Here is a 27422-nt window from a genome sequence, read left to right as displayed (position 1 = left end):
AGCAACTGCGGCTCTGGCTCCTGTATAAATATATGTATATACAAAATTGATTTGTATTTGTACTTATGGAGGCTGAAACATCTCGAGTACCACGCTCGAGTGTCTGGACTGCTGAAGTCCAGATAATTGGAATCACCTGTGAGAGAGGTTAAAGTACAAAGAACCAAAAAAGGTTAAAGGTTAAATAATAATTCACTTATGAGATGTTAACAAAAAATATTCCACTATTCCACAAGGATAGGTTGAAAAATTAAAATCATAAATAAATAAATCATTTAAAACCTATGCCAATATTCAACGAAGAGGTATATTGTTTACAGTTCAACTCTCAGTACAACATACAGTTACACTGCAAATAGCACCAACAGCATCAGTAACCGCCTAAGCAGTGCACTGGTTTCAGCCACTTTATAACTGTGTAAGTTTTTTTTAATCAATATTTTCAGTCTATGGATTGCCATATAGTGGGTGATATAAAAAGGCAAAAATTTTGATTCAATTTAATATTTTGCTTTCGATTAGTCAGGGCTCTCAAGTGTAGCATCCATGGCTGAATTAGAGCCTTGAACTGATGGTCCATACGTCTTTTAGTGAACACACCGTCACAAATAAGAGGAAAAATAAATAGCAATAGTGATTAGCATCTTATGCAGAACAGAAAAAAACGTAATAACCCCAAACAATATTTTACAAACTTGAAGATACTAACCTTGTGCGCATGGCAACTGGGTGCTTAATGAATAAAACCCTTTCCGTGTTTATAATATAGTTTTTCCGTCCTTTTAACGTCTTTCAACGTATTTTAGATTTACTCCCGATTTACTGTGTACTTCCGATTTTTCTACCTTCAAAATAAAAGCGCAACCGGAAATTCCCAGATGACCGTAACAAAATGCCGAAAATGAAATACATTAAAAAGGTAACAATATATTAGAATACTCCACCTTATCAGAGGTCCTTTACACTCATGTTTCACGCATTGACCGTGACAGTCACTCATTTCGGTCTCTAGTCACGCACTCCCGCCACACATCAAATTTCTCACCCTTAAAAAACAAAATCGGACTTCGGTCCGGGCCGGGTTGGGTCTCCGAACCGTAGCGTCCACCCCCGACAAGATGTCACTCCAAGGTTATTGGAAAAGCTGAAAGCCCTGCAGCAGGACCAACCACACCTATTTCAGATGGGTTTTCTCGGGGAGTTCAATAAAATGAGGACATTTTTGGAAAAGCGAAAGGGCGTGAGTTTGGACCACGGGGTTGTTGTGAGGCCTGATTAACACGAGCATCCAGACGCGAGGGGGAGAGAAACCACCGCGGCCCGAACCCAAGTCCGATTTTGTTTGTTTTTTTGCGTGACTAGAGACCGAAATGAGTGACTGTCACGCTCACTGCGATCCACGTGAGAGCCCTGAGCCTGCTGTGAAGTCTGGCAGAGGTGTGTCTACTAAAAACGCGAGGGTGGTCGCTGTTTTCAACCGACAAACAAGGCAGGAAATGGAGTCTTCACGGAGTGACAGGCGTGTGGGAGGCGAGGAGGACTCGGGATGGGTTTCTGCAGCGGGAAGCCTCCCGTCTCCTCGCGCTCTGTAAGAGGAACCCAAAGAAAAGGCGGGGGGAAGACGGAAATGGGGGTGGGGGGGAGGAGCCAACGAGTGAGAGGGCGGGACTCTCTGCGAGCCTATTGGCTGCGGGCTCTGCCAATCATTTTACTTCCTCCCGAGCTGTGGCAAGACCACATATGAGAGAGCGGGAGGAGGAGAGGGAGGCACCCTCAGGCGGCTTCGCACCCTGGGTTTTTTTCACGCACAAAAAAAGAAGACTGAAGTGGGTCTGAAACTGAAACAGGGCAACATTCGTAAAAGGAGTGCGGTCTTTTGCTCTCCTCCATTCTTACAGTTTCCTGTTTAAGGAGGCCATTTTGTAACCCAGCCTGGAGAAGAGGCACAACAAAGTTTGTCATTGTTTTTGTTTTTTTCCACTCCCACGGCCGGGACTTTCAGTGTCAAGTTTGGACTTTCTCCCCCGCACATCTACTGCTTGAGACGAGAGCGCCGAAGGTGGACAAGGGGTGTGTGTGTCTGTGTGTGTGTGTGTGTGTGTGTGTGGTTGTCTCTCACTCAACGCCGCTCGTGCTTGTCATGCCAGGACAATAGCAGGAGTCCGAAGAAGAGAGGGCACGAAACAAGTGGCAGAAAGGAAGGAAGGAAGGAAGGAAGAAAAACACAACTTCCTGGATAAGGATTTCTTCCTTCGTCAAGTGGTTGGGGGTGGACACAGGACACAGAGGAACCGGGACTGTCCGTGTGTGTCCGTGTGTGTGAGCCCCCGTCTCCTCCACTCCACCGTTTGAATGAGCGTGAGGTTTTCTGAAGAAAAAACTCGGGCCCCTGTTTTAATAATATTTTTTGTGTGTGTATGTTAGGAGCTTTGGGCATATAACAAACACGACTCTCGAATGGCAAACGCGAGCCCCTGTATGTCCTCGGGGGCCATTGCCCAGGTGTTTTTCCCCCCCGGGGGCCCCTCGCCAACGGGCTCAGCTGTGATGCAGCCGGCGACCCCCATATCCATCCCCCCGATGCCTGCTCAGGGGTTTTTCCCCATGATGGACCTGACACCAGTGCAGGGACCTGCAGGGGCCGTGATCCCCCCACAGCCCCCGACTCCAGCCGGCGTGTCCTTCATCATCCAGATCGGACTGACCAGAGAATCTGTCCTGATGCCCCTGAGTGCCGACTTGGCCTATGTGAAACAAATGGCCTGCTCCATTGTTGACACCAAGGTAGGACACGTGTGTGTGTGTGTGTGTGTGTGTGTAAGGGGGGTTAAAAAAGTGGGCGATCACCTTCCCCAGGTAGACCGCTGGTTTTGTTCCAGGCTCTCTGCCACACGTTCATGTGTGTCTTCAAAAGGTTTGTTAGATTATCAGTCTGTGTCCCACAATACCAACCTTTGTTGTATACATAATATATCATAATATTCCCCTATGCAAAGGGATTCGTTCAAATTTGCAAGCAGAGAACATTTTTGAACAGATGGCTGTGAGTGGGGGAAAATGTACAAAACGTCACATTTTTGATCCGCTCTAATTACTGCAATTACGCCCCCCCCCCCCCCCCCCCACAGTTGGAAGAGAACACACTGTTTAATTAAGGTTTTGTTTTGCCACACACAGGGCGGCCGAGGGGCCAATGTTTGGTGGGTTTAGTCTTTGAGACACTTTCATAAGCCTCTACGTGCATGAAACAGGAAATGTAGGACTATATTTGTAGCACTTTACATAATTAAAAAAACATAAAACAAAAGGAAGTCCGTATCCAAATGCCTTTACTTTCCTTCAGTTGAACTGAATGTTAAAGTTGAATGAATATACATTGAATTATATACATTGGTTCAACACAAGTTTTCTTCACTCTCCTCAGACATTTTGAAGTTCATAACAAAATAACTGATCAGACCATTTTTGACTTCTTGGCTTACCAGTCACTGATCACTTCATTTTAAAGTCATATTTGAGGCGTTATTTTTTTCAACCCGCCCACTGTTCAAATTGTTGGCAGTCTTTGTGTTGTTTTAACTCGTTTGCAACTTGAAGTGGTTTTATCTTCAACATTGACAATGTTTTCTTTTCTTTCTTTTGACAGACACAAACTTAAAATTATGCAATTAATGATGAAAAGTGTCACAATCGGACTGTTATTGAATATATTTGTTCTATAAAACAAAAGGCCAAGTATGTTGTAGAATACAAATACATCTGAGAAAACAAACAAGTCCGAACAATTGTGTTTTCTCTATTAAACTGAAGGGGGGGGGGGGGGGACTAGTGACATCCTCATTGCAACAGGAAGTAATGAGTATTATAGGAACGGTGGTCTTTATACTTTTAGCACATCCAATTATCTAGACTGGCAGATTTCTCCCTTAAACACGCATAGTAGGAAACCCATTGAGGATAAACAGCATCCTACAGGGAGATTAAGCGACCCATGTGCTTTTATTGGCCAATTAGGCGGGTAGGTGCTCGGGTTTGCAGATTTCAACAGCCCTTGTAAAGCAGCTTTGCAAAGCTCCCCCTCGGTCGCCAATATTCTGGGAAACTAGAATTTAGTGAGCTCACTGAGCCGCTGTGCCGAATGTCCAGTGACCACGCTGTACCCGGGACTGAGATCAGAAGCTCTAGTGTGTGTGGTGTGCTTCCATCCGTGTTCCCGTGAGGTCACCACAGACATGGTTGGAACAAGTAAGAGGTGTTGCATACAATCGTCATGTCAACAACAGTGGCAACTCAATGACTTTGTCTTCTTTTCTTCCTCTTTTATTTGTGTGTTTTCTCTGGCGAACCTGGACTCTTCCGTTTAATGTAAGAGAGATCTTTTTATGCATTCAGTAAGATGCCTTTTTAATTTGGTCTTAAGTGTTCAGATGAATGTGTTTTTAACTGATTGCCCCTAAAAATGCAGCAAAACATTTTCAAATATCAACTTGCCAGCAACAACACTTTCAGCTGCTTCACGGTAAAAGTTGTTGTGCTAAAAGGCCTCTTTGGTCTCTGAAGTGCATACATTTGACAACAACATGCAAAAAAATGATTTACTCCGTTGCAAAGCTAATAAGACATTAAACAAGGTGTAGAAGACTCTTTAGTAGGTCACCATGATGAACGAGTGAGGTCTAAGACGCCTCTACATCTAGATCCCATGTTATTTTCCTACATTTTTCATGGTGAATCAATAAGGAAATGTTCCTTACAAACGCTAAAAAATATGGAGGCTCTGGTCCGTGACTAATGGGGGCAGCAACTCCTGTCTCCCCACGTGCTTAAACAGCTGATGATTACTTCAGCACAATTTGGATGAAGGTGTCACAGGGTTTGTGCTGGTTGTAAATTGCACATCGATCGATTGGCATCGATCAGCTGGAGAACCTCCCCTTTATAGTGAAGTTGAGATGGAAAGGTATTGTGTGTGTGTGAGTGGTACCACAACAGCTTGCAGGCGCATGGTGGCATGTAGAAAAGTCAGTGACATGGAGCATCAGTAACACTTATCTAGCCTTTCGACGGAGAAAGAAATTTTGAATTCCTTCTTCAGATGACGTTCAGATGTTTTTATTTTTGGGTTCCAGCTTGTCAGCAAGAGAAAGAAAGCAACTGGCCTTCTTTAATGGTTTGGTTCTTCCTCATTTACTCCTTTTTCAGCATCTTTTGAATCCCACTGTGCCCACAAAGAGGTAGTCAATACTCCAGACTCACAGACACTCGCAAAAGCTTTACGCAAACCACATTTGTGAGGCAAGACGCTCATCATGTTAGATAGCTGGAGTATTACATTTGATGAACTGCCACCGCCTCAGAAAAACCAAACAACCCTGTAGCTTAAATGAAAAGCTGGAACCAGTTTATAAAGAATATATACTTGTTTTCAGTTTGTCTATTGGTGTTGGTTGAGGTGTAGTGTAAGATAACGGCACAGCAGTGGGCCTGGTTTCCCGCCTTTCCTTCCATCTTTAAAGAGATCAAAGATTTGTGTGAGGATACTCTTGCCCTTTGTTTTGACCTCCGAAATGGTAAAAATTGGTCAAACGCCATGCACGAATCTCCTTGCAGGAAGTGAATTAAACAATGCATTTTGAGTTTTTTGATTTCGATTTTATGTAATGTCTATAGTTTAAAAATTTGATTTAATGGTTTTCGTGTAGCAACGGTTGGTGTTTCGGGCCCGGCTTTGTGGTCAAACTAATAGAACCGTAAGCTGTATGCAACTCGGAGGAGTCTTGTTGAGTTTGGCCGAGAGGGAACGGGTGGTCTCCAGAGCATTTTTTTGGTCCTTATCCATCTCAGAGTTTTCACTATATTTTTTATTAAAGTGAAACAAGGGAAAAAAATAATCTGAAAAGGTACTTTCATTCTCTGAGCTGATCTTTCTCAAGCCTGGTTAGAGCAGCCATACACACAAGTATACATACACACACACACACACACACACTCACTCAGCAATCCCCTTGGATCCATAATTCCTGCCCTGCTAGGACCTACAGCCTTGCGTTGGAGGTTTGGACAGTGTTTTTTTTGTGTGTGTGTGTGTGTGCACGCGCACGCATGAATGCCTCCGCTGGTGTATTTAGTGGGGTTGTTTTGCGCCAAAAATCATCTCTCCCGTCCCCCGAGCGGGTGAGTCACCCTCTGTTTATTCACAGGCTCCCTCCTTGTGTTCCATTGACACGTTTTTCCATTCACTTCTCTGTGGCGGAGTACACACTTCCCTGCCCTTCAACTTCCAACACTTACCCAGAGTCAGTGGCCATCCAATGGCTCTTGTTAGTCTCCCGAACTGAGCGTTTGGCCCAATCCCTCAGGCCCAGACTGCAAAAGGACGCCTTTTTTATTCACATTACCCACACTTCCCACGCCTTTTTTAAAACGCCGCTTGGCTGCATACATGGCAATAGTGCGAGCCAAAATCCCATTTAGCCAGCCGACTTGCAGCTGCCCCAACCCCCTTCTCCTCCAGATGGAACAAGAAGTAATAGTGTGTCCTGGAAACCAGAGGTCTGACTCCATTCAACCATGGTGCCGTTCTGATGTATTTGCTCCTTTTGTTGGGCAGGCCTTACCGACACCCTTATTTTTCCTTTCGTCATTCTACCTTCTTTTTCCCCCCATCAAATGTGTTGTTTTTCTGTGACTTAGAAATGGGACTTAATTTAATTAATATTTTTTTTTTTTTTTTTTTTGTGGGTACAAATAGTCTGCTTTATTTTATTATGTATTTTCCAGTTTGCGTAATGCTGGAAATCATCAAACTAAATCATGAGAAATTGAGTCTGCCAAAAGCCTCAATATTTCTCCTTTCTTTGTTTCTTGGGATGAAAGGCTACTGACATCTTCTGTCTTTTGGAGAACCAAAAGTTGCTTCCTTCTCTTGAGGAGCTTTAATTCCTTATCCTCTCCTCTCCAGTCCTTTCCTCCTGCCTTATCATCAACTTCCTCTCACTCTATGTGTCCTCTTCCTTGTCGCATCCCACCACCTCCTGCCACCCACTTTCCTTTCTTTGTGCTCTTCTGCCTTCCGATCGCCGGAAATATTTCGATATGCACACTTGCGCTGCCGTACCGGACAGGACCGCACAGGTTTGGTAGACGCGTACCGAAGCATGTTGATTTGAGTTGACGCCACTGGGCGTGTTTCAATATATGTGTCAGTCAGCATGTGAGAACCTGCTTAGTCTTAGTCACTGTTTGCTGGGGTCACATGACTCGATTGTCTGTGAGACCATTGATGAGAAATCAGCTGAAGATTTGGTACTCAACCGCCACATGTAGTTTATTTCTTTATCTAATCACAAGAAACTTTAACTTTTGTAAGATGATGATGATGTGAGTTTCTTTTCTTTCTTTTCTTTCTTTAGTGTATTCAAAGCACAAAGGACTACCCGCGACTAAACAGAGACGCACACACAGTTGTTGCTGAACGCCCCGGCCCTGGCCATTGTTTCCACCTCCGTTTTGGAAGGGTCCCTTTCTTTATCTCCCTCCCTTGAGAAGTTGTTTGGCCCGGGGAATGGGATCACACACACACCACCTCCTGTTTACATCACCCTTTAGCACACGTATTCTACGCACACCAGACCCACCCACACACACACATACAATGTAAAGTAGCTAAACAGTAGGCCTCGATCTTCCAGATGAACGCTGGAACGAGAGGTGGAATAGTTTAGATGAAAATCACACAGCGTCTCTGTAGGTGAGGACACCGCATTAATCAGGTCTGAGATACACTGCCGCTCTCAGTCTAATGTCACGGGGGCTTTTGCTACTGGGCAAATACTGTCTGCCTATCAACCCAAACCTTTTGTTGGTCAATGAATAAATGCCAGACAATTAGCAGCCCACTGGCAGGTGGACGTGCAAGTGAAAAGACAAACGCCGCCTTTATCGCACGTCATGTGATGATTAAGTGAAGACCTTACCCCACCGCTCCAAACCTTTACACGGGCTTTGTCTAACCAGTACTGCTGTAGAGGAAATGTTTATTTTCAAAAGGGTAATCCCACAGCAACAGGTATCAGTTCTGCTTACCGATAACCCTCCCGTGTGCGTGTGTGTGTGTGTGCGTGTGTGTGCGCGCGTCTCTTTGCGAATATTTACATGGTAGCGGAACAGCTTTGCATGAGCGACCGGGTGTCTCCCAGCTGTTAGTGGCGAGCTGCAGGGGAAGCTTAGTCCACACGGAGACATTTGATTATTCAAAGCACACACGGACGGCCGTAGTCAGGTGCTACGGATGTTTTATCAAGAGTGCGGGAAAGCGTTTGACTCTCGAGCGGCAGCTGAGATCTTGGTGTTGAATATAGCAGTCGTGTGAACTGTCTCTTTTTGTAAACCCAATCAATACCAATTTAGACGCCGACTTCCTGACTTCACAATTAAACTCTTCTACTGAGGGTCAAAGGGACCTGTTTTAATCTCACTTGCCATTTTGGTTCATGTATGTGCAGCAGCACAAAATTGGGCAGGGCCAGCTGAAGAGGATTCATACTGCACCTGCAACGTACTCTGTTTCATGCAGATTGTGTTTAAGTGGGACATACTTCTTCCTCATAACAGCTTGATCTTTGATCCTCTTGCTCACATTTCTGCTGCGTAAAGAGGTGTGTGTGTGTGTGTTTTTGCTCCACTGCATTTGGCATACGACGTCTCATGACATACAACATCTCATTCCACCATACTAATAGGATTTAATAAACTGCCAGATAAGATGTTCCTACATTATAAGCTGCAGCTGTGGACAGCACAATATACTCTAAATGTATTTTGATAAGTCTGAAAGATATCCTTTTGTTCCTAATTCAATTATATGGACTACTGACTGTGCAGCGTTTAATTATACTATTAATGTTGATGTAGTCATGATGTACTCAGATCCCAACATTTGTTTTTGAGAGTTTAATGTTTTCATAGAAGAAATAACAGCCCAAACTAGTAAACTGAGTCCTGTAATACAGTGGAATTTTCCGTATAAGATGTTTGTTTCTGGGCTGAGTCGGCCTCTCTTTGCCCTGCATTCTGCTTGTTCTGAGCTAAAGAGACCTTATGATACTAATCTGGCGATTAGCATCGGTAAAAACGGTTTTGTCCCGTAATCCAATTCGAAGCCGCTGAGCAGCATTTGGGGGCATGTGGAGAGTTTGTACCACTTAGGGAGAGGACACACACACACTTCATTACATTATATAGAGCGAGAGACTGGGCCTTGGGTTAGTGAGGCCGATCTTGTTAGTGACTGGTTCGTTGTTGTTAAGTGAAACTAAGAGTGTAGTAGATGATAAGAAAAAGCGAAAGAAATATTAAAGTAGAGAAAGAGCTATTTTACATTGCTACAGCGCATGAAAGCTTTTGCTGCTGCAATGTAAGGTGTGTGAAATTTCTATGTGAGAAGGAGACAATGGTGGGAGGCTTAAGGTTGTGTGTGTGTGTGTGTGTGTTAACTCAGGAGGGAAATAGGCACAACCACTACTCAACATGAGTTGATAAATGTACAACATCAATATTGAAAACCTGGCAGAAGCCACTGGAAAATAGTTTGTCTCCATCTGTTTGGTCTTTAATTCTCAACATGGTGGTGGATATTGATATTGATATTCATCCCTGCAGCAATAGTTAGAGATTTTGGAAAGCTTTGCTTTTTTGCCAACGTTTGGATGAGAACCTCGCTACCGCTCTGATATCGCTCTGATATCGGTGTATGTTAAATAGGCATCTAGCCTTGCTCTGTCCGGTAATGATAAAGTCCATCTAGCAGCACCTCTAAAAGCTCATAAATCATAGGAGTTTGCTCCAACAGTTTGCTCGATGTTTAAAATGACTCAAATTAAAGAAGCCGCTCGACTTCTTAGTTTCACGAATGTAACCAACGGTTTGTCTTATGATTCACGTTCAGTGTATTCACCCCCCTATTCTTTTTTTAATTAGGATCGAAAGCCATGCAACACATTGGGAGGGAGGGGGCCAAAGAGAGAGAGAGAGAGAAAAAGAGGAGGGTAACGGGCACAAAGGAAAAGGGGATGACTCAGAGTGCAGTAATGTGCTTATTGTGGCCCTCCACATGGAGCTGAAAGGGTTGGTGTGTCAAACCCTTCCAGCGTGTTTTCCTTTTAGGTCGATTTGACATTGTATCAGAGATCATATTAGCTGAGTAAGGGAGGAAGAGCAGAGCAAACGGACGATTATTAAGGCTTTAACTGGTGTGCAAAAAAGAATCTCAAATATATTTCAATGCAGTCTAACATTTAACTGCAGGAAAATGTAAACGCAAATTGACCTAATTTTTTTATTGTAGTTGGTGTTCCATTTACCATTTGTCCTATAGTCCGCACCTCTGGCCTCATTTCAAAATCATTGACACCGTAAATGAAAACAATAATTTCTACTAGTGATGTGGTGACATTATTGAAATAACCACTTGTGAAAAACTCATGTGTTTAAATTCCTGTGGTAAACTTGTTTTCATGCATTGCGAAAATCAAAAATGAAATAAACTGTATCACTGCTGAATTGGAGTAAATGGAGGTCCGGTTCATCAACAGCAAAACCATATCAAAACATCTTGGAGTATAATGCTTGTATAATGGTATTAGGTTAAACCAGTTTGTGGCCCAAATAATTATGTTCTTAAAGTACGTTTCTTTGCTTCAGTTGAAGTTTATTGTGCATGATTATGTGCACTGAGAAGTTACCCTCTAAAAAAAGACAAAAGTTAAGATAAAGGAGACAGTGATGTTGCAGTGTTGCTCGACCAACAATTCATCTCTTGTGTCTTTCTTCACTGTTCCTGTGACTCTAGATTACGGATATTTTGTTTGGATTTTTCTTTTTTTGGCTCTTTGGCTTTTATACAATTCAAATCCTGCATGGTTGTATTAGTTTCCAAGTATTTTCTTGAATTGGGGAGTGTTTTGGCACATAATAGCAGGCCTCTGGCCAGGCGTCTCTGTTGCATGTCCCCCTTCCATCTCTCTCCCTCAATCATTTTCTGTTGACTAACTTTTTTAGGTTTAAAATGCCCAAACACCACAATATTTATGGAAATGGTTCTATTCAAAACCTCATTTCAGCCAAAATCAAGTAATTTGTTTTCTTCTCTTACAAAGACCGGTTTTCAGTCTCTCCCTCTTGTCATGAATCAATGACTCGTTCATTGCACGGCGTGGATTGAATCCAAGTTTCATATTGGCTTTCCTGCTCAGTGAGCCAAGGAAAGACTGGAGCGCCTACCAACAAAGGTGCATGTCTCCTTTATCCTCAGACCCCTCTCTTCTGCTGGCTCATGGCTCTCATGTTACCTCCACTTCCTCCGTGATGCTTGGGGCAGAGTTACTTTTTGTCCCTTTGCTCCTGCTTGAAGCTCTCAGCCAATTACACACACACACACACACACACACACACACACACACACACACACACACTCTATATGTCCGCCGTATTGTGTACCATATCCCTTTTAGATCAACTGTATTCCTAATTTATGTTCTTTTTGCTGTCACTTACTCTGAATTCCATCAACTTGGAAAATTGTGGATTTTCCCTGATTTAAAAAAAAATTCATTCTGAGTTAAAAGGTTCTTTGTGGTACTCACGAAAATGTCAACTTTGCCAAGTGTTTGTTTTAATATAGTGTGCATTTCAATGTGACTTGTGTATTGAACTCAGGCTGTTGGGGTCATGCGCCTGCTGTTGGAATAATATTATATAATAACATTACAAAATACTAGTCCAAATATTTATGTGACTTATGCTGTATTACGTGTCTTTATGCACGTTGACGTTGTTGCGCTTTGAGGTTATTCAGCCACGTTTGTTTGGGTAAAGTCCTTATATTTTTTTTTTCAAAGATCACAGTCTCACAGGTTGACACAGATATCTCTGGTATGTCAAATCTAGCAGGTCAGGATTTAAACCTGATTATGTAGCTGCGCACACACACACACAAAGGCAACGTAAACACTGCAGCACAGTAGTAGAACTTGAGGGGAACTTTAGGTCTTTAAACACCCACCAATGTAGAAACTATTTTTGTTCTATGAATGCAGTGTGTGTATACAGTCATTGGGCTTTTACCGTGCAGACTGGCAAACGTCTTCCAATACAAACAAGGAAAATGCCATTATGTACTCAATGGTTGTCCCTGTGGTTTGAACAGTCCCCCCTGTGTCCTTTGTTGTAACTCACACAGCAGATATATTTCAGCTGAGTCCGCAGCTGCCAACAATTTAGGTGTGTGGGGCATTTCGCTGACATCTTCCCAGTCCAACCCCCCACCCTGCCATGTCAGACCAACAGGTTTAAAAATTCTTGTTTTATGAAACCTGTACGTTAAGACCTAAACGGTTGCAATACTAAACTTTGTTCTTCCCCAGTAACAAATCTCAACAGGGAACCTGTAGAATCCAGATAAAGAAAGAGGCTTTTGTCTGGAGCTGTTAATGTCTCATGCAATCTATTGTTTCATCTGATAAACCATATTGTTCTTCACAAGCTCTTTTATAGCTCTCGGACGCGTACAACAATCCAAACTATTATTATTGACATCACAAGAACACGGTAAAGCGCGTCACGCAGCTTTTCACTCGTGTGCACACTTTCTGTGCTCGCACGTCCTCGTTGGTTTTTCCCCTTTCTTTGTGTTTGCCAAGTCCAACGTTTGGCTGACGTCATCGTAATTCCTTGTCTTCCGGGTACCGACCTGTGGTTCACTGCTGTGAATTGATGTGAGCGTTATTGAGACAACAGCCCCGCGCTCTTTATTTGGTCTCTGGAAGCCAACATAAGCACAGACTCTACCGATGAATGAGCGAGGGGGCGAGCAGGCATCTCTTCGTGTGTGTGTGTGTGTGTGTGTGTGTGTGTGTGTGTGTGTGTGACCTGACTAGGGCATAAAAATAGAACGCCGGGGCAACATCACCTTTGTTCCGTCGCTGACACTGTCAGCACAAAAGGAAAAATTCTTGGTTGCCAGGAGCTAATGAGGTCAGCCCGGTGACGTCTTTACGCGCCTCGTGCCACACCAAGCCCTCATCAGACACCTCATCGCATTCAGAAACGTGGGGCGGTTCCTTTTGAGTTCCGTGCCTGACTTGATAACAAGTAGAGACGGGGGGGTGTTATTGTCCAACAATCTGTGTTTGTGTCCCATGGAGAAGGATGCACAGGCATCGCGTCACTGGGGCAGGAGCCTGCATGATTTGTTCAAACAATGTCTGTTGTTTGGATGTTTGAAGGGATGCAGCATGTTTCCTCTTGACTATAAAATTGGCTGGATGAGGTTCCTGTTGTAATAACCCCTTTCTGTTGCAGAAACACATCAGCGGCGTATGACCATGAATGGACGTGGAGGCCGCACTGTTTACAGGCGCTGTGAAGTGTCACACACAGCGCGTTTCTCGTTTTATCCGAGTAGATTCTCGGTTGTTTATGCAGCGCTTTCATAGCGTTTATGCTGGACTCTGGCCTTCCTGTAACATTGTGCAATGTTTAAACACAAATCCGGCTCTGTTCATCAGTTTCTCCACACTTTTCAAAAACACAGTGACCAAAACTTTGAAATGAATAAAATATGGCTGCGTTGTCAAAGGTACTATTTTACCTTTGTGTAATAATTTTTGTTCTTTACCTGCAACGATCAGATAATTCAATACTGACCATGTTGTGGGAAGTCTCAATTAACTAATTTGATGGCTCTTAACGCTGAAATATCGTTAATAAACATAGTGTTGTGTATACTGCATTCTTGTTTGCAGTCACTGAGGTAACCGCTTTATATTTAATATGCTGATACAATAGCAATACACCGTGTTGTCATGGTCGCAGCAGTATTCTGTGTTGCGGATGTTTTGAAAACCCATAATAGCACTATTTTCAAGAACTAAAACTAATCGCAAAAGTGTGAGGGCTAACGCCCAGCACTACAATTACATAGTGTACAAGTAAGTGAAAAATAATGGTTTATTGTGGGGCTGATGCAGAACTCAATCAATGTAGCAGTTGATTAGAGGCCTGTGTGTGTGTGTGTGTGTGTGTGTGTGTGTTTCGTGCCACTTGGTGTTAAAAGGTGGCCCATGCTGAGCTCCGGAGGGGAAGTGATGGGGAGGATGAAAAGCAGAAACAAGCTGCTTCCTCAGCAGGACATTCAAGTCTGTGTTCTTCACACATGCAGCGTCTTTATAAATAGGATCTTTATTTAGAAGCTGTGATCTGTGGTTGTTTCACAACAAGGGTAAACTTCTCTGGATAACAATGCTGTAAGTACTTGTGTGAGGCACCGTCAACCTGTGGCTGAGGTGTGTGTCTGTGTGCACCTGCTGCTGCTCCTGCGCTGGTCTTGATTATTAACATCAAATCCTCGATCACCATCAATTCATCTCCCAGAGCTCTTCATCTGAGGCATCATGTGTGCTTCTGGATGATGAAAACAATGCTTTTCAGCTCACATTTCCCTCAACAATAGCCTTGTTCCATGACATCATGCTTTTATGATGTGAAAGGTGTTTTGTGTGTGTTACATTCAGATCCCTTTTGTGTGATTGTGTGTTTTTAATAATGACTGAATGAGTAATCCTGACAAATGTTTGACTTTTTAATGATTGTTGCAATAGCACACAGACACCTTTCAAACAAATTTACAGATTTTCAGTAATTGTTTAGGGTGATGGGGATGAGAGCTGCATTGTGAACGTTTGTCTTTCCTTTTTATCATCCCACTTCTGAATTTTTAGGCAAGTTGCTGTTAATCCCATCAGTCCCAGTGTAATATATATAGTTAAATCAGTGCTGCTTGTGATGCTTCAAAGATTTATAATTTACTTTGCTCTGTATGCAGAAAATAATTCCATCACGTCATAAACGCAACACCGTTGTGTAACACATGTTTGTAAAACTTTCTTTAAACCTCCCTTTCTCCTTTTAAAAGTTGTTTTTTAAAAAGGCTCATGAAACATATATTTGAGAAGGAAATTAAGGGATGAAAAGAGGGAGGGGTTTGGATGAAGAAAACCTTGTCCATAATTCATCTCACTCATAATGGCTTCATTGGCCTGAAGAGCTGCAGAAATAGTGCAGGCAACGCAGGGCAACCTGATCCCTGGCAACCCCAAAAGAACCTGGCTAGACCCGAAGCCGCGTCTCCAGGCAGAGACACTGCATTATACCACCATGACAATACAGTCCGCTCTTTGTCTGCACACTTTGCACGAGCACAAAATACTCTTCTTGCAACAGTACCTCTCTCTCTCCCCCGCCCCAGACACGCAGAGAAAATGTCATTTTTCATCACGTTGATATACAAACACAAGTATTGTGCAGCTGTTGTGCTCTTTCCACCCTGTACTTTCACCGGGAACCGGGGCAGCGCGGCAGAATAGAAGAAGAAAATTGTCATTTTCGCTGAGGTAACCGCGACTTTGCAGAGTTGGGTTGTTGTGCTTTTTAAGCAGAGCACTAAAGACTTGTGGTGTGCACAGACCTGGCATCTGCAGCTCTGTGGTCTGAACGTCGTGTATGTTCTGGACCTGATAAAGGCCAGATCATGTGACTCGCTTTGTTCCTCAAGCTGCTCGGGTAAGACATGACAGTAATAATGTGGGCTTTAGGCCGTGGTGTCTGTGGGTTTGCGGGGGGGGGGGGGGGCTGGGAGTCTCCTCTGATCTGGGATCTGATTTCATTTCACTCCTGTCAGAGAACTTGTGGGTTTTAAAGTCTAGTCTTTGGTAAGGTTGGGAGTCTTGTCTTGTTAGTATATATATATATTTCTTTTACTTGACTCAAAGCCAGACACATTAGGTTTAGAGGGTCAAAAAAAGAGCCTGTTTTCTCTTTACCCCTTGTGGTATCTGGAGATATCTAATGAAGTTTTTGTTTTATTTGGCCATCAACCAGTACATAGAAGACGATTGGAATTATTTTGCTCAGAGAATGGTAACAACAACACCAAACTTCACAGTACCCTCTCTTTTATAGAGTCTGTGTCATTCCTGATAAGCTACAGGCCTCGTTAAAGTTCTGTCACTGCAAATGCTTTCAGAGAAATAGTTCAGTTGACTGTGCACTCCACAGAGTTTTTCCAGAGCAGTTGGTATGACAGGCAGACCAACTCGATTCCCTGCTTCCGTGCCGTTTTCTCACTGCAACATACTGTACATATTGTAATATTGGGATATACTGTAGAATCAGTGTGTGGGTATATATAAAACTGCATTTTTTTTCCGCTGGATCAACTTTGCATAATAGGAGTGTTAAGCAAACCTGGTACTATTTAAATGCTTGCACCGCATTGATTTGTTTTCCCTTACCGCTGCTGTTTTGTATACCAACTCCTTGTAATTATGTTGGTTGTTTTTTCGGCCTGACCCGGTTTCTTTGATTTATGTTGTGATTGTAGTGTTTGTCTGACAGGTCAACGGTCTTTGTCAGTGGATTTTGGGGTAAAAAAGAAGCCACTGTGTGCTATTCGTAACTCGTAGTTGACTGTGAGGTCGGCGGTGGTAGCCCGCTGCTGGGGCGTGGTTCACTCTCTGTGGAGCTTGGCAGCTGTACAGGTCGGGCCTGGATTTCACATGTGGAGTGGCTTGTTGGGGAAACTGAGAAGGAGACTGTGCGTGGGTGCGTGTGCGTGCGTCCGGGAGACGAGAGAGGGTGTGTGATGCTGTTTGTGAGGAGGGTGTGTCTGTTGGTAAGACAACAAGCGAGAAGGGGATGGTTGTGTGCACTTCATTCTCTTTATCTGGTCACAATCAGTGTGTTAAGTGTATTCCTTCCTAAAAGACCCAATTTTAAAGCTCTGTGCATGTCCCTTGCCTTCTCTGTTTTACTGTGTGTGTGTGTGTGTGTGTGCGTGTGCATGTCGTATGTAGCGGTGGTGTCCTGTGTGGTGTGGCTACTGAAGTAAACCAGACCGCATTAAGTATTCAGGAGGGCCGGGTTTCCCAATGACAGCCTCCTTTGCTCTGCTGACTTCTGACTGACAGTCTCACCACTCATATCTCTGGAAGAGCTTCATGGAAACGTGCATTCATGTAAATATCTGATAGGATTGAGTTTCTCCTTTGTCTTGCGTTCCACTTTGCTTGATTTGAGGAATTCAGCCAGTAGTACTTGTGTATTATTTGTTGTTTCTTTATATATTTTCACACTCCTCCAGTGCTTTGAATGACTAACAGCGTTCTTTAAATATGTTCTTACATTCAATATGGTTTCCATGCTAGTTCTTTTTTCTGTTCATTGGCCTAGTATTTAAGAAAAGTATGAATACAAAAATATTCATCTCATTGATTCAAAAATTGTTTAATATTAGTAATAAAACTAGTTTTTGTTGAACCAAAAATGTTTGCCTCTAACAGAAGCATTGTGAACTAATGATTTGCTAGAACATCTGCAACACAAATGACTTCACCCTCGAACCACCATTTATTAATGATGTGTCATGTATTATTGGATTAAATTAAATGCCATGCTATTAACAAGTCCCTTTTTTTTAACTTTCTTTTCTCCAGTTCCCCGAGTGCGGCTTCTATGGCATCTACGACAAGATTTTGCTGTTCAAGCATGACACAACCACCAACAACATCCTGCAGCTGGTTAACGGGGCCAGTGACATTCAGGAGGGAGATCTAGTGGAGGTGGTGCTCTCTGGTCAGTCAACAGCTCTCTCTCTCCTAGAAAAGGAATCGGTTTAATCTTTTCACTTTTCTAGTGCGTTCATCTTACAGTCTCCTCTTCGAGGAGCACCACTACTTTGATTGTTTCAAGCGCCCATGCCCCCCCCCCCCTCCCCTCACGCGGTACACCTGTTTTATCTTTTTAGCGGCAGCCACGTTTGAAGATTTCCAGATCCGGCCGCATGCCCTTAATGTGCACTCGTACCGGGCCCCAGCCTTCTGTGACCACTGTGGAGAGATGCTGTTTGGACTGGTCAGACAGGGGCTCAAGTGTGACGGTGAGTAAGGCAGGGGGATGAAGTGTGAGGAAGAAAAAAAAAAAAAATGATTGCGCCCAAAAGTTTCTCCGGAACTCACCACATATCCTCCCCTTTCTGCTCTCTTGTGCACTGGTGGTCCATGTCGCCCCCTGCAGGATGTGGACTTAACTACCACAAGCGCTGCGCATTCAGCATCCCAAACAACTGCAGCGGAGCTCGCAAACGGCGTCTGTCCACGACCTCCCTGAGCAGCAGCCAGTCCCTGCGTCTCTCCACCACCGAGTCGGTGTACAGCTTAGGGACAGCCTCCAGCTGCGCAGAGGACGCCAGCCTCGTCCGCTCTCACACGCAAATGGTACGGGTCGATTAATGCACACAATGTTCTGTGAAGGAATATTAAAGTTACAGAGGCTTTGGTATGTTCGGTAAAATTGAATAAAGCTACTTTAAAGCTACCAATTTCTAACAAAAACTGCCTGCATGACTGCTCCCACTTTTTTCCAACACTTTAAGTAAACTGATATAATTATACCTAAATCAAGAGGAAAAAAGTCCATCATTATTTCTTTTGTAGGAGACCCTATTAATCTAATTCTAATGAAAAGGCGAATATTTTTAGAGGAAACATAAGCTCAAAGGAGCTATAATCAATATATTTATACTAACACTGTATCAAATTACAATGTTAGAGGTCCTGCATGCATCTGCACCTAAAGACAATTCTGGCCATAATCTGCAGCGCCTCTGGGATTTACCAAGATTTATAGTGAGTTTCAGCCTATGCTGTATTAGTTCACAAGGACCGCTTTCATTGAGCGAGCTTTAGAAGCCCACTGCACTCAGTACCAGTTACTGGTGAACCCAGTGAGGCATTTAGAAGTTATAAAGAGTCAGATATTTCAGATAAAGACCAAAAGCATAAAGTAAAGAGAATGAGAATTTAAACAAACGTCTATCATAATCTTTAACTAATCTGTACTACTACTTATTAACTTCTTTCTGCTGCCTTCAAGGAACCAACAAAGTCTGGACAGAACCTTTTTTTTAATGAAATTGTTGTTCGTTCTTGTTGCCAAAAGTAGTTATTGGTGTCCTTCCAATTTTGTTTTTTCCACCCAAAATGAAATTGCTCATCATTGTTACTTTCCGTTCCGCTAGCCACGGACCCCGAGTGATGCCCGACGCTTCTACACGGGCCGACCAGTTCATTTAGACAAGATCCTGATGAGCAAAGTTAAGGTGCCGCACACGTTCGCTGTCCACTCGTACACGCGGCCCACGGTGTGTCAGTATTGCAAGAGGCTTCTCCGAGGGCTCTTCAGGCAGGGCCTACAGTGCAAAGGTGAGGACCGACAAAGAGAGAGTGATGCTGACTTCTATCTAAATCTAATACTATGTGTAATCTAATAACAACGTGTTTAATTTCACTCAGACTGCAAGTTTAACTGCCATAAACGCTGTGTGTACAAGGTTCCTAATGACTGCCTCGGGGAAACCATTGGAGGTGAGGAAATATACAAATACATCACCATTCAAATGACTTTATGAGTCTGTTAACCCCATTTGATTAGTATCAGTATAGAATTACATCTCAGTGTTTCCATTGGTATAACTAGGTTACTTTAACACTGACACATTATCAGGCTGAAACTCACTGGCGCTAATGTGTTTATCTTCTCAGAAAACAGAAGTAGCTGCGGTAAGTATCCCCGGGTCCTCTGTATTGGTGCATGTGCAGCTCTTGTCTTTTGATAGCAGCCTTAGTGGTAGCAAGTGGTCATTTTGTTTCACAGCATTTTAAACTAATGGTCACTTTTATATCAAGTCACACTCTGACTCTTCTTTTGTCCCAGATATGTTGAGTCCCAGTGCGGACCCTGAGGTGCCCATGGACTACAGCAGTGAGTATGACGCCTCAGACAAGTCTTCAATAGATGACTCCGATGAGGCCTGCAGTATCCCTGGGTCCTTTTCTCCCGACAACAACCAGGACGGAGCCAGCGGAGACCAGAGGTAAATCTAGAGTGATGTCGTAGGAATTCCAAAATATCAGTACACACAGAGACTAAAATCTGGATTTAACCTACGGAGCGTTGTCTTCCTTCTTCTAGTGTTTACATCCCGCTAATGAGGGTGGTGCAGTCGGTGAGACAGACAACCCGTCGATCCAGTACGGCTATCAAGGAAGGATGGATGGTTCACTACAGCAATAAGGACACACTGGTAAAGAGATTGCCCATAACTATCTTTGTCCTTGTTGTAGTGGCTGAACTTACAGATTCTATTCTAGGAATTTACTGCAGAAAGTTTGTTTTGTTTTCTTTCCACTCACTGAAGGACTTTCTCGTTATCAGTCAATTTTCTTTGTTCACCAGCTCCTCGCTCAACAGTTTAGGTCCTTGATCATATGGCTTTAGGCACTATATTACTTTCTTTTTCTTTTATATTTGTGTGTATATGCGAGTGTGCGTGTGTCTGTGTCTTTGAATGGAAGAGAAAATGATGATACAGACTCTGTCTGAAAGCATAAAACCACTCAGCAGATGTCTGGTGAATTAATCCTAAAAGCCTCTTTGCGCATTCTCTTTCACCTGATGTATTCTGTAAGTTTGACCTCAAGGAAACCTTGCCGCCTCGCTAGTCTTCTTTTTACTTGATTTTCTTTTCTGCCTTCACTAACACCCTCCTCTCCTGTCTCTCATTTTTGTCTCCTTTCTCTTTTCTCTTTGTTTCCTCCGTCCATCTTGCAGCTTGTGCTCATTCTCATCTGGCCACTCTTCCCTCTCCGAAAAGCATTCACATTGATCCTTGAACGTTGCCCCGTTCTGTGCCCCGTTCCCCAACCTCTGTGCTTTCTCCATCTCATCCCTCAATGTCCGGCCTTACCTGCGTTGCCCCCACCTCATTCTGCCCTACTCCAACCTTCAACAGAGAAAGAGGCACTTTTGGCGTCTGGACTGTAAGTGCATCATCCTTTTCCAGAATAACACCACCAACAAATACTACAAGGTAAATATGGTTCACTCCATGAAAGGATAGGGTCTTGCGTTATAAGTTGCAGGTGAGCAACCTCACTGCTCCTTGTTCTTGCAGGAGATCCCTCTCTCCGAGATCCTGGAGGTGCGTCCTGCTGGCAACTTCACTCTCGTGCCCACGGGAACAAATCCTCACTGCTTTGAGCTCATCACGGGCACTATGTGCTACTTTGTAGGGGAAGACCCCAACGCCCTCCCCATTCTGTCCCCTAGCAACCCCCAGAACCTCCCCCCAAACCCTCCCTCCCCGAGCCAAGTAGCGCCCAACAGCGGCATTGGCCGCGAGGTGGCCAAGGCTTGGGAGAGCGTTGTTCGCCAGGCTCTCATGCCAGTCATCTTTCAGGATGCTCCACCAGCCGCGGGCAACACAACTCACAGTAAGTTGAGCCCAGTAGGTTGTGCGCCGTTGCCGTGTCGAGAGCAAACTGTGTAACCACAAAACAGTTGACCAAATGGGGGTTAAAAAAAAGGACAAATGGAGTCGACTAACTGGATGAGTGTGGTCTTTAGAACGCATTTCTCAAATAAAGAGGCCTACATTCTCGCTAAGCTAAACTGTTCTTTCACAAGAATGTTGAGCTGAGGTTATGCCAAGTTGTTCTTTTTTTCAGTACTGGAGAAAATACCTTATAATAAACTTGAGATATAAGGACTAATATCAGCTGTCTTGTATTTTCAGGACAAGCTTCTATCAACATATCCGTGTCCAACAGTCAAATCCAAGAAAACGTGGTATGATTTTTTGTACATTTTTAGCAAAGGCCGCCATTATTTTAATTAATTGTACATGGTTATGAATGTGTGAAATATTTTTGCTTTCCTGAAGGACATCGGTACAGTGTACCAGATTTTTGCTGATGAAGTGCTTGGATCTGGACAATTTGGAGTAGTGTATGGAGGTATGTAGATCGAGTTCTCGATTGCTGTATTTTGTTTTATATTTACATTTATAGGTTAAAGTGCTGTAGAGGAAATTATTTTGTCATAAGTTAGCAAACAGGATTCAAGATAATAAATCACAAACCCTTGAACCACATATTTTGCTTATGCATAAGTGAGTATGGGTCTGTAAAGTGGAACTCTGATTTCACCCCCTCCGAGTTTGACAATGTTAAATCAGTGAAGTATTATTGGATGTAGATTGCATTCTTTTAATGAAAACCGCATGTATGTGATTTTCTGTTCACAACCCCATCTTTAATTCAATAATTCCATTCTGCATCAGGGAAGCACAGGAAGTCGGGCAGGGATGTGGCTGTCAAAGTCATTGACAAGCTTCGCTTTCCCACCAAGCAGGAGAGCCAGCTGAGGAACGAGGTGGCTATACTGCAGGTAAACACTTTAGCTGTGAATGGGTATTAAACATTCTGTACATACTAATTTGATGTCAGTGTTTTTTAATACATGAACAACAGTGATTCTACGAATGGTGTTCTTCTTGGCATCACTTTGGTTTGGTTTTTACTCATTTTGAGTCTTAATTTTCCAAAAATGAGTGCATAAATGATTTTATGAACTATTTTGGTTCATGTCTTAATACTTCAGTACTTGTACTTATACTTCAGTGCCTGACCAAACCTAGTGGTTTGTGTGTGTGATAGAAACACTATTCAATAGTGCCAAGTGAGTCCTTTAATACTGAAGTCAAGAAACTTGAGAAAAGGTAAGTTTAGAGTATACGGTCAAGTGGTTGTCAAGCCGTCTGCCTCAGAAAGAACCACAATGCAGGACCTGTGGAGCTTGTCAAGGGCAAAGGGTAGGTTTCATATGAGTCATCACTAAGACTCCTGGTTAACCATCATAAACATATCAACACAGATGTGTTACTCTACTTGAGAGGACCTTCACTGACATCACTTGTTTATAACAGGGAGTCCTAAAATCTTTGAAGATTTCCCTGAATAGAAGGGGACCAGACACTGAGAGCTCTGACAATTCAAATCCGTAAATAAGCCACAGTGGAAAACAACTGGCACAATGGAAATGTACCTTCAGATGGGCCATTTTCAAAAGGAATAGAAGTCGTCACATTCAGTGGAGTTTTTGAGATTATAGTCCTGAAGCACTGAGACAATAAGTTTAGGGAAATATTTGCCATATTGCTATCTCTAAAGGTCAGACTTCAAATGTCAGCAATATCTAATAAATTGTTTACTTAACTCGTTAATGCCATAATGTTAAAAAAAGTAGCAATTAAAAGGAGTGAATCCGGATTTGTGGTCAAACTATTGTTTGTGTAATCATTTGGAAACAGAAATGAAATCACTTTCCCTAAATTAGGCTGAGTTAAATGTACAGTTGATTGGTCACCAGCAGGTGGAGGCAGATATGATGTGCATGAGGCTTTTCTGTTTGCTGGCACTAAAAGGACGTTACTCACTTGGCATGACAGACTGAAAAGACTTTGCCACATTCATATGCTTTCAACTGAGGTACATTTGCTGAATGACTCCCCTCAGATGTATGTAAATGGCCCTTCTGGAGATCTTTTATTAGCATCTTTGGAGTATTTCTATGTAAACCAATAAACCAATTTCACTTCTCCCTACTGTGCTGCAAATTCCCATTTATATGGTTCCTCCTCTTTTACTCACTGTGTGTTTTCACCGCTCGTCTTTTTTTGGTCTCCTCTCTCTCAGAGTTTACGTCACCTGGGCATTGTGAACCTGGAATGTATGTTTGAGACGCCAGAGAAAGTGTTTGTGGTGATGGAGAAGCTGCATGGGGACATGCTGGAGATGATCCTCTCCAGTGAGAAAGGCCGATTGCCTGAGAGGCTCACCAAGTTCCTCATCACGCAGGTGTGTATGCGCCTCTGCCGCAAAGGCATTTGTACTTTGCGTCAACAATTTTGTCTTGTTACTCGCTTACTCCTGTGGTTTTTACTTGGTATTGGGCTTTGTAGTTACAACAGCTAGTTTGTGTGGTTTTGTGTGTCTGCACCTACAGATTCTTGCAGCTCTGAGACATCTACATTTTAAGAACATCGTTCACTGCGATCTGAAACCTGAAAATGTGCTGCTGGCCTCCGCCGATCCCTTCCCCCAGGTACACACAAGCACACGCGCTACACTCACATGGAAACTCACTCTCACTGTGTGTTTTGCGCTCTTAGATGAGTAATTCAGAGCACTTGCGGTATCCACGTTCTATTCTCGAGGGCCTGTCATTTCACCACTTCTCGTTTTTGGTTCACTCTACCCAGGTGAAGTTGTGTGACTTTGGTTTCGCTCGTATCATCGGCGAAAAATCTTTCCGACGATCTGTGGTGGGAACCCCGGCCTACTTGGCTCCGGAGGTTCTGCTGAACCAGGGTTACAACCGCTCGCTGGACATGTGGTCGGTCGGCGTAATCATGTATGTCAGCCTGAGTGGGACATTCCCCTTCAATGAGGACGAAGAAATCAATGACCAGATCCACAACGCGGCCTTCATGTACCCTCCCAACCCCTGGAAGCAGATCTCCACTGATGGTAAACAACAAGGGGGAGCGGGAGAGGGGAGATTTCTTTCATTTTAATACAATGCATTCTTCATGAAGGTTCTCATGTCAAATTTCTTTTGACACTAAGATGGTTCAACTTTGATCATTTTGAAGGTTGTAGTCTCTGAGTCTGTATCCGTCACATAAACCTTTACAAATTGTTAGTACATGTAAACGGTTGTACTTCACTTATGATAATGTAATAAAGCAGAAACTGATCCTCAATATTATTATTGCCTCTTCATAGCATTTTATTTGCCCCAAAACTAATTGAGAGATAAAATTGCAAAACCAGAAAATGTTTTTTTTTGTTTGTCTTTCCAGCAACTGACTTGATCAACAACCTGCTCCAAGTAAAGATGAGGAAACGCTACAGTGTGGACAAGAGTCTCAGCCACGTGTACTTGCAGGTAGCCTGTATAACCTACTCTTATGCAAGCACAAACATACGTATTGTTTAACACATGGTTTAGTCTCTTTCATCCCAATCTCCTCACCAATCAGTTTCCAAATACGGTGACTGCCAATAACCCGTTCTCACTGCTGCAAAGCCCTTGATGTCATTTGTGGCCATCACAGAAATGGAAAATGTCAGTAGTCCGCTGAGTGGTGAGACAGAAGCTCAGGTCTGATATTTGGAAACTTTATTGTGGACCATTTAGCTCAGGACCCCGTCCCTTGTACGCAGCTAACCGAGTTAGCCGGCTCATTTTCAGGGTAAAATGACACTTTCTGAACTCTGGTGAACACCTGACGCCGCAACCGAGCATTCTCTGTCCCACAGACCCTCACAGACTTTACTTTCTTTTTGAGAACATCGTAAGCGTGCTGTTTGGCGCTTAAGAAACTTCTGGATGTTTCATGTTTCATTGCTTTAAATGACGAAATTAGAAACCGTCCTCTGTTCCGAAAAGCTCACAACCCCAAAAAGTGAAAAACCCTTTTGATACGGAGGAAAAAAAGGGGAAAACCCTTGGGGAGAACGGCAGAGATACGTTAAATTCACCTGTCAGAAATTATTCAAATATACAGATTATGGTCTTGAACTCCTCATGCAGTCAGGATCATTTCCTGCTCGTCAGCAGAGAAAAAAGAGGCTCTTCTGTTGAGTTTATTTGCCATTTTACTCTTCTAAACTTCTAAACAAAATCATGGTATTGGTGATTGACGCTTCCCCCTTTTTGAAGTAGGACGCGCACGCAAAATCATCCTGATGACTGACGTCTGGCTCGAATTAACGAGACTGTTTGAGCGTGGACCAGGAACAGAGTTCGCCTGACATCAATCATCGGGTTCATTTGAGCTGGCTAATAGGACGCTAATAGGACTCTGTTGAACCACGTACGGGAAACGAGGCCCAGGTCTCAAATGTCTAAAGGTCAACGTCTCTCTTTCTTCATACCAGGCCACTGTTGTTTGGTAGCAAGAACGATCCATGAATTAATAAAGCTTCATTGTCAGTGCCGCCCGCTCTCGGATGAAAGTGTCTTGTGTTAGTTTCCCTGAGGCAGTCAGACCAGCACCAAAGTCCTTCAACTTCTCACTCTCACACACACACACACACATGCAAACGCACAGTGGTCCCTCGACGATGTGCTATAAAACCCCCGGAAAGCTCATTAAACCTAATCTAAATCTGAAATGTCATCCGCATTCATTTCCGTTTCTCATGTCTCAGGACTATCAGACGTGGTTGGATCTGCGGGAGCTGGAGACTAAACTCGGCGGGCGTTACCTCACCCACGAGAGTGATGACAGCCGCTGGCAGATGTTTGCCTGTCAACATACCCTGCCCTACCCCGCTCACCTCGTCCCCCCACCTCCTGCCCCCGCCTCCGATGATGAAGCGGATGCAGATGTGCAAGGCCTCACTGAAAGAGTCAGCATCCTCTGACGAGAGAGAGAGAGACACACAGACGGAGGAGGACTCAAGCATATTTAGGAAGAAAGAAGTAGGGGGGGTGTTGAGGGAGGTGGACCTAGAGAGACAAGTTTTATGGTCTTAATAAAAATAGTGTCTAGCGTTAAAGACTTTCACCGTAAAAGATCTGTTTGGCAGCACTCAATTTTACAGCAAGGAATCCAATGCTTCTCTTCAGGCAAGAACCTTCATTTAACTCTGCTGTCATCGGTTGTCCCTTTTTATCTTTTGAATTGTTGGACATTTTTATGGGGATGACTTCTCGTTTGTATTTAACATCCTCGGTGCGCCTGACCTGGGCAGTTTTTACAGATGACATTAGTCAAACTATTAATCACAATTTCTCAGAAAAAGGACAAGCAGCATGTTCTTTTCCTCCAATTGTCAAGATGCTTGAAACTAAATGAAGCTGGAAATGTCACTTTACTGCAGCCATTAAACCAGTGGTGTGGGTGTGTTTGCATTGAGGTGTTTTTTCTAAAAAAAAGGATCATCTTGAATACTGAAAATGAAACTGCTTCCCATTAAAAGAGAAGTACCATTTGGTTTGGGTGTCATTTAATTGGACTGACAGGAATTAAAGTCTAATTTAATGTCTTCGGTAAAAACCGGTTCAATCTCTTTCCAGTGACAAGACATCTGTGCTGGTAATTACAAATGTGCAGGCATTAAGTCAAACCATTATAAATTCACAATTGCATCCCCATAATTGAATGTCCTGCGGTGAAAACTGAAGATATTGATCTTCCCTCAGCAAATCTTCCGGTAATTACCACGGGTTGTGAGTAATAACCGGCTTTTAGAAAAAACACGTGATTGAACATGGCTTTGTGGTTTGAAATGAACTGCACGGAGCCGTCCTTTAACTGAGTGGCCCGCACCGAACAATCGTGTATTTAAATGTTGAGTGAGATGTCGCAGATTTACGTGTACATTAATTTTCAATATACCCAAATACTGCCAGTGAAGGAAGAATTTTTACACCTGAGCAAGTAAATGGATGCTTTT

The 27422-nt window shown here is 43.3% G+C and overlaps 1 protein-coding gene across 2 annotated transcripts; it reads left to right on the top strand.

The window, feature by feature from the left end:
- The first annotated feature begins 1635 nt into the window (after window positions 1-1635).
- On the top strand, window positions 1636-27422 carry prkd2 (protein kinase D2). 2 transcript variants are annotated; one of them, XM_037481006.2, is made up of 19 exons: window positions 1637-2784; window positions 17550-17688; window positions 17861-17992; window positions 18130-18329; window positions 19133-19316; window positions 19407-19478; window positions 19656-19673; window positions 19828-19987; window positions 20086-20197; window positions 20906-20983; window positions 21068-21386; window positions 21689-21741; window positions 21836-21908; window positions 22235-22341; window positions 23649-23810; window positions 23959-24057; window positions 24215-24482; window positions 24818-24903; window positions 26172-27422. In XM_037481006.2, the coding sequence occupies exons 1-19, from the start codon at window positions 2458-2460 to the stop codon at window positions 26385-26387; spliced, it is 2805 nt and encodes a 934-aa protein (XP_037336903.2). In that variant the 5' UTR covers window positions 1637-2457; the 3' UTR covers window positions 26388-27422. The 2 variants fall into 2 exon arrangements, with proteins under 2 accessions (XP_037336977.2, XP_037336903.2); XM_037481080.2 differs by lacking the exon at window positions 19656-19673 and having other exon boundaries at window positions 1636-2784.

The sequence above is a fragment of the Pungitius pungitius genome, chromosome 3 (assembly GCF_949316345.1).
Source record: "Pungitius pungitius chromosome 3, fPunPun2.1, whole genome shotgun sequence".
Classification (NCBI taxonomy): Eukaryota; Metazoa; Chordata; class Actinopteri; order Perciformes; family Gasterosteidae; genus Pungitius; species Pungitius pungitius.
Note: the sequence above shows the minus strand (reverse complement) of the source record. Positions and strands in the feature narration are given on the sequence as shown.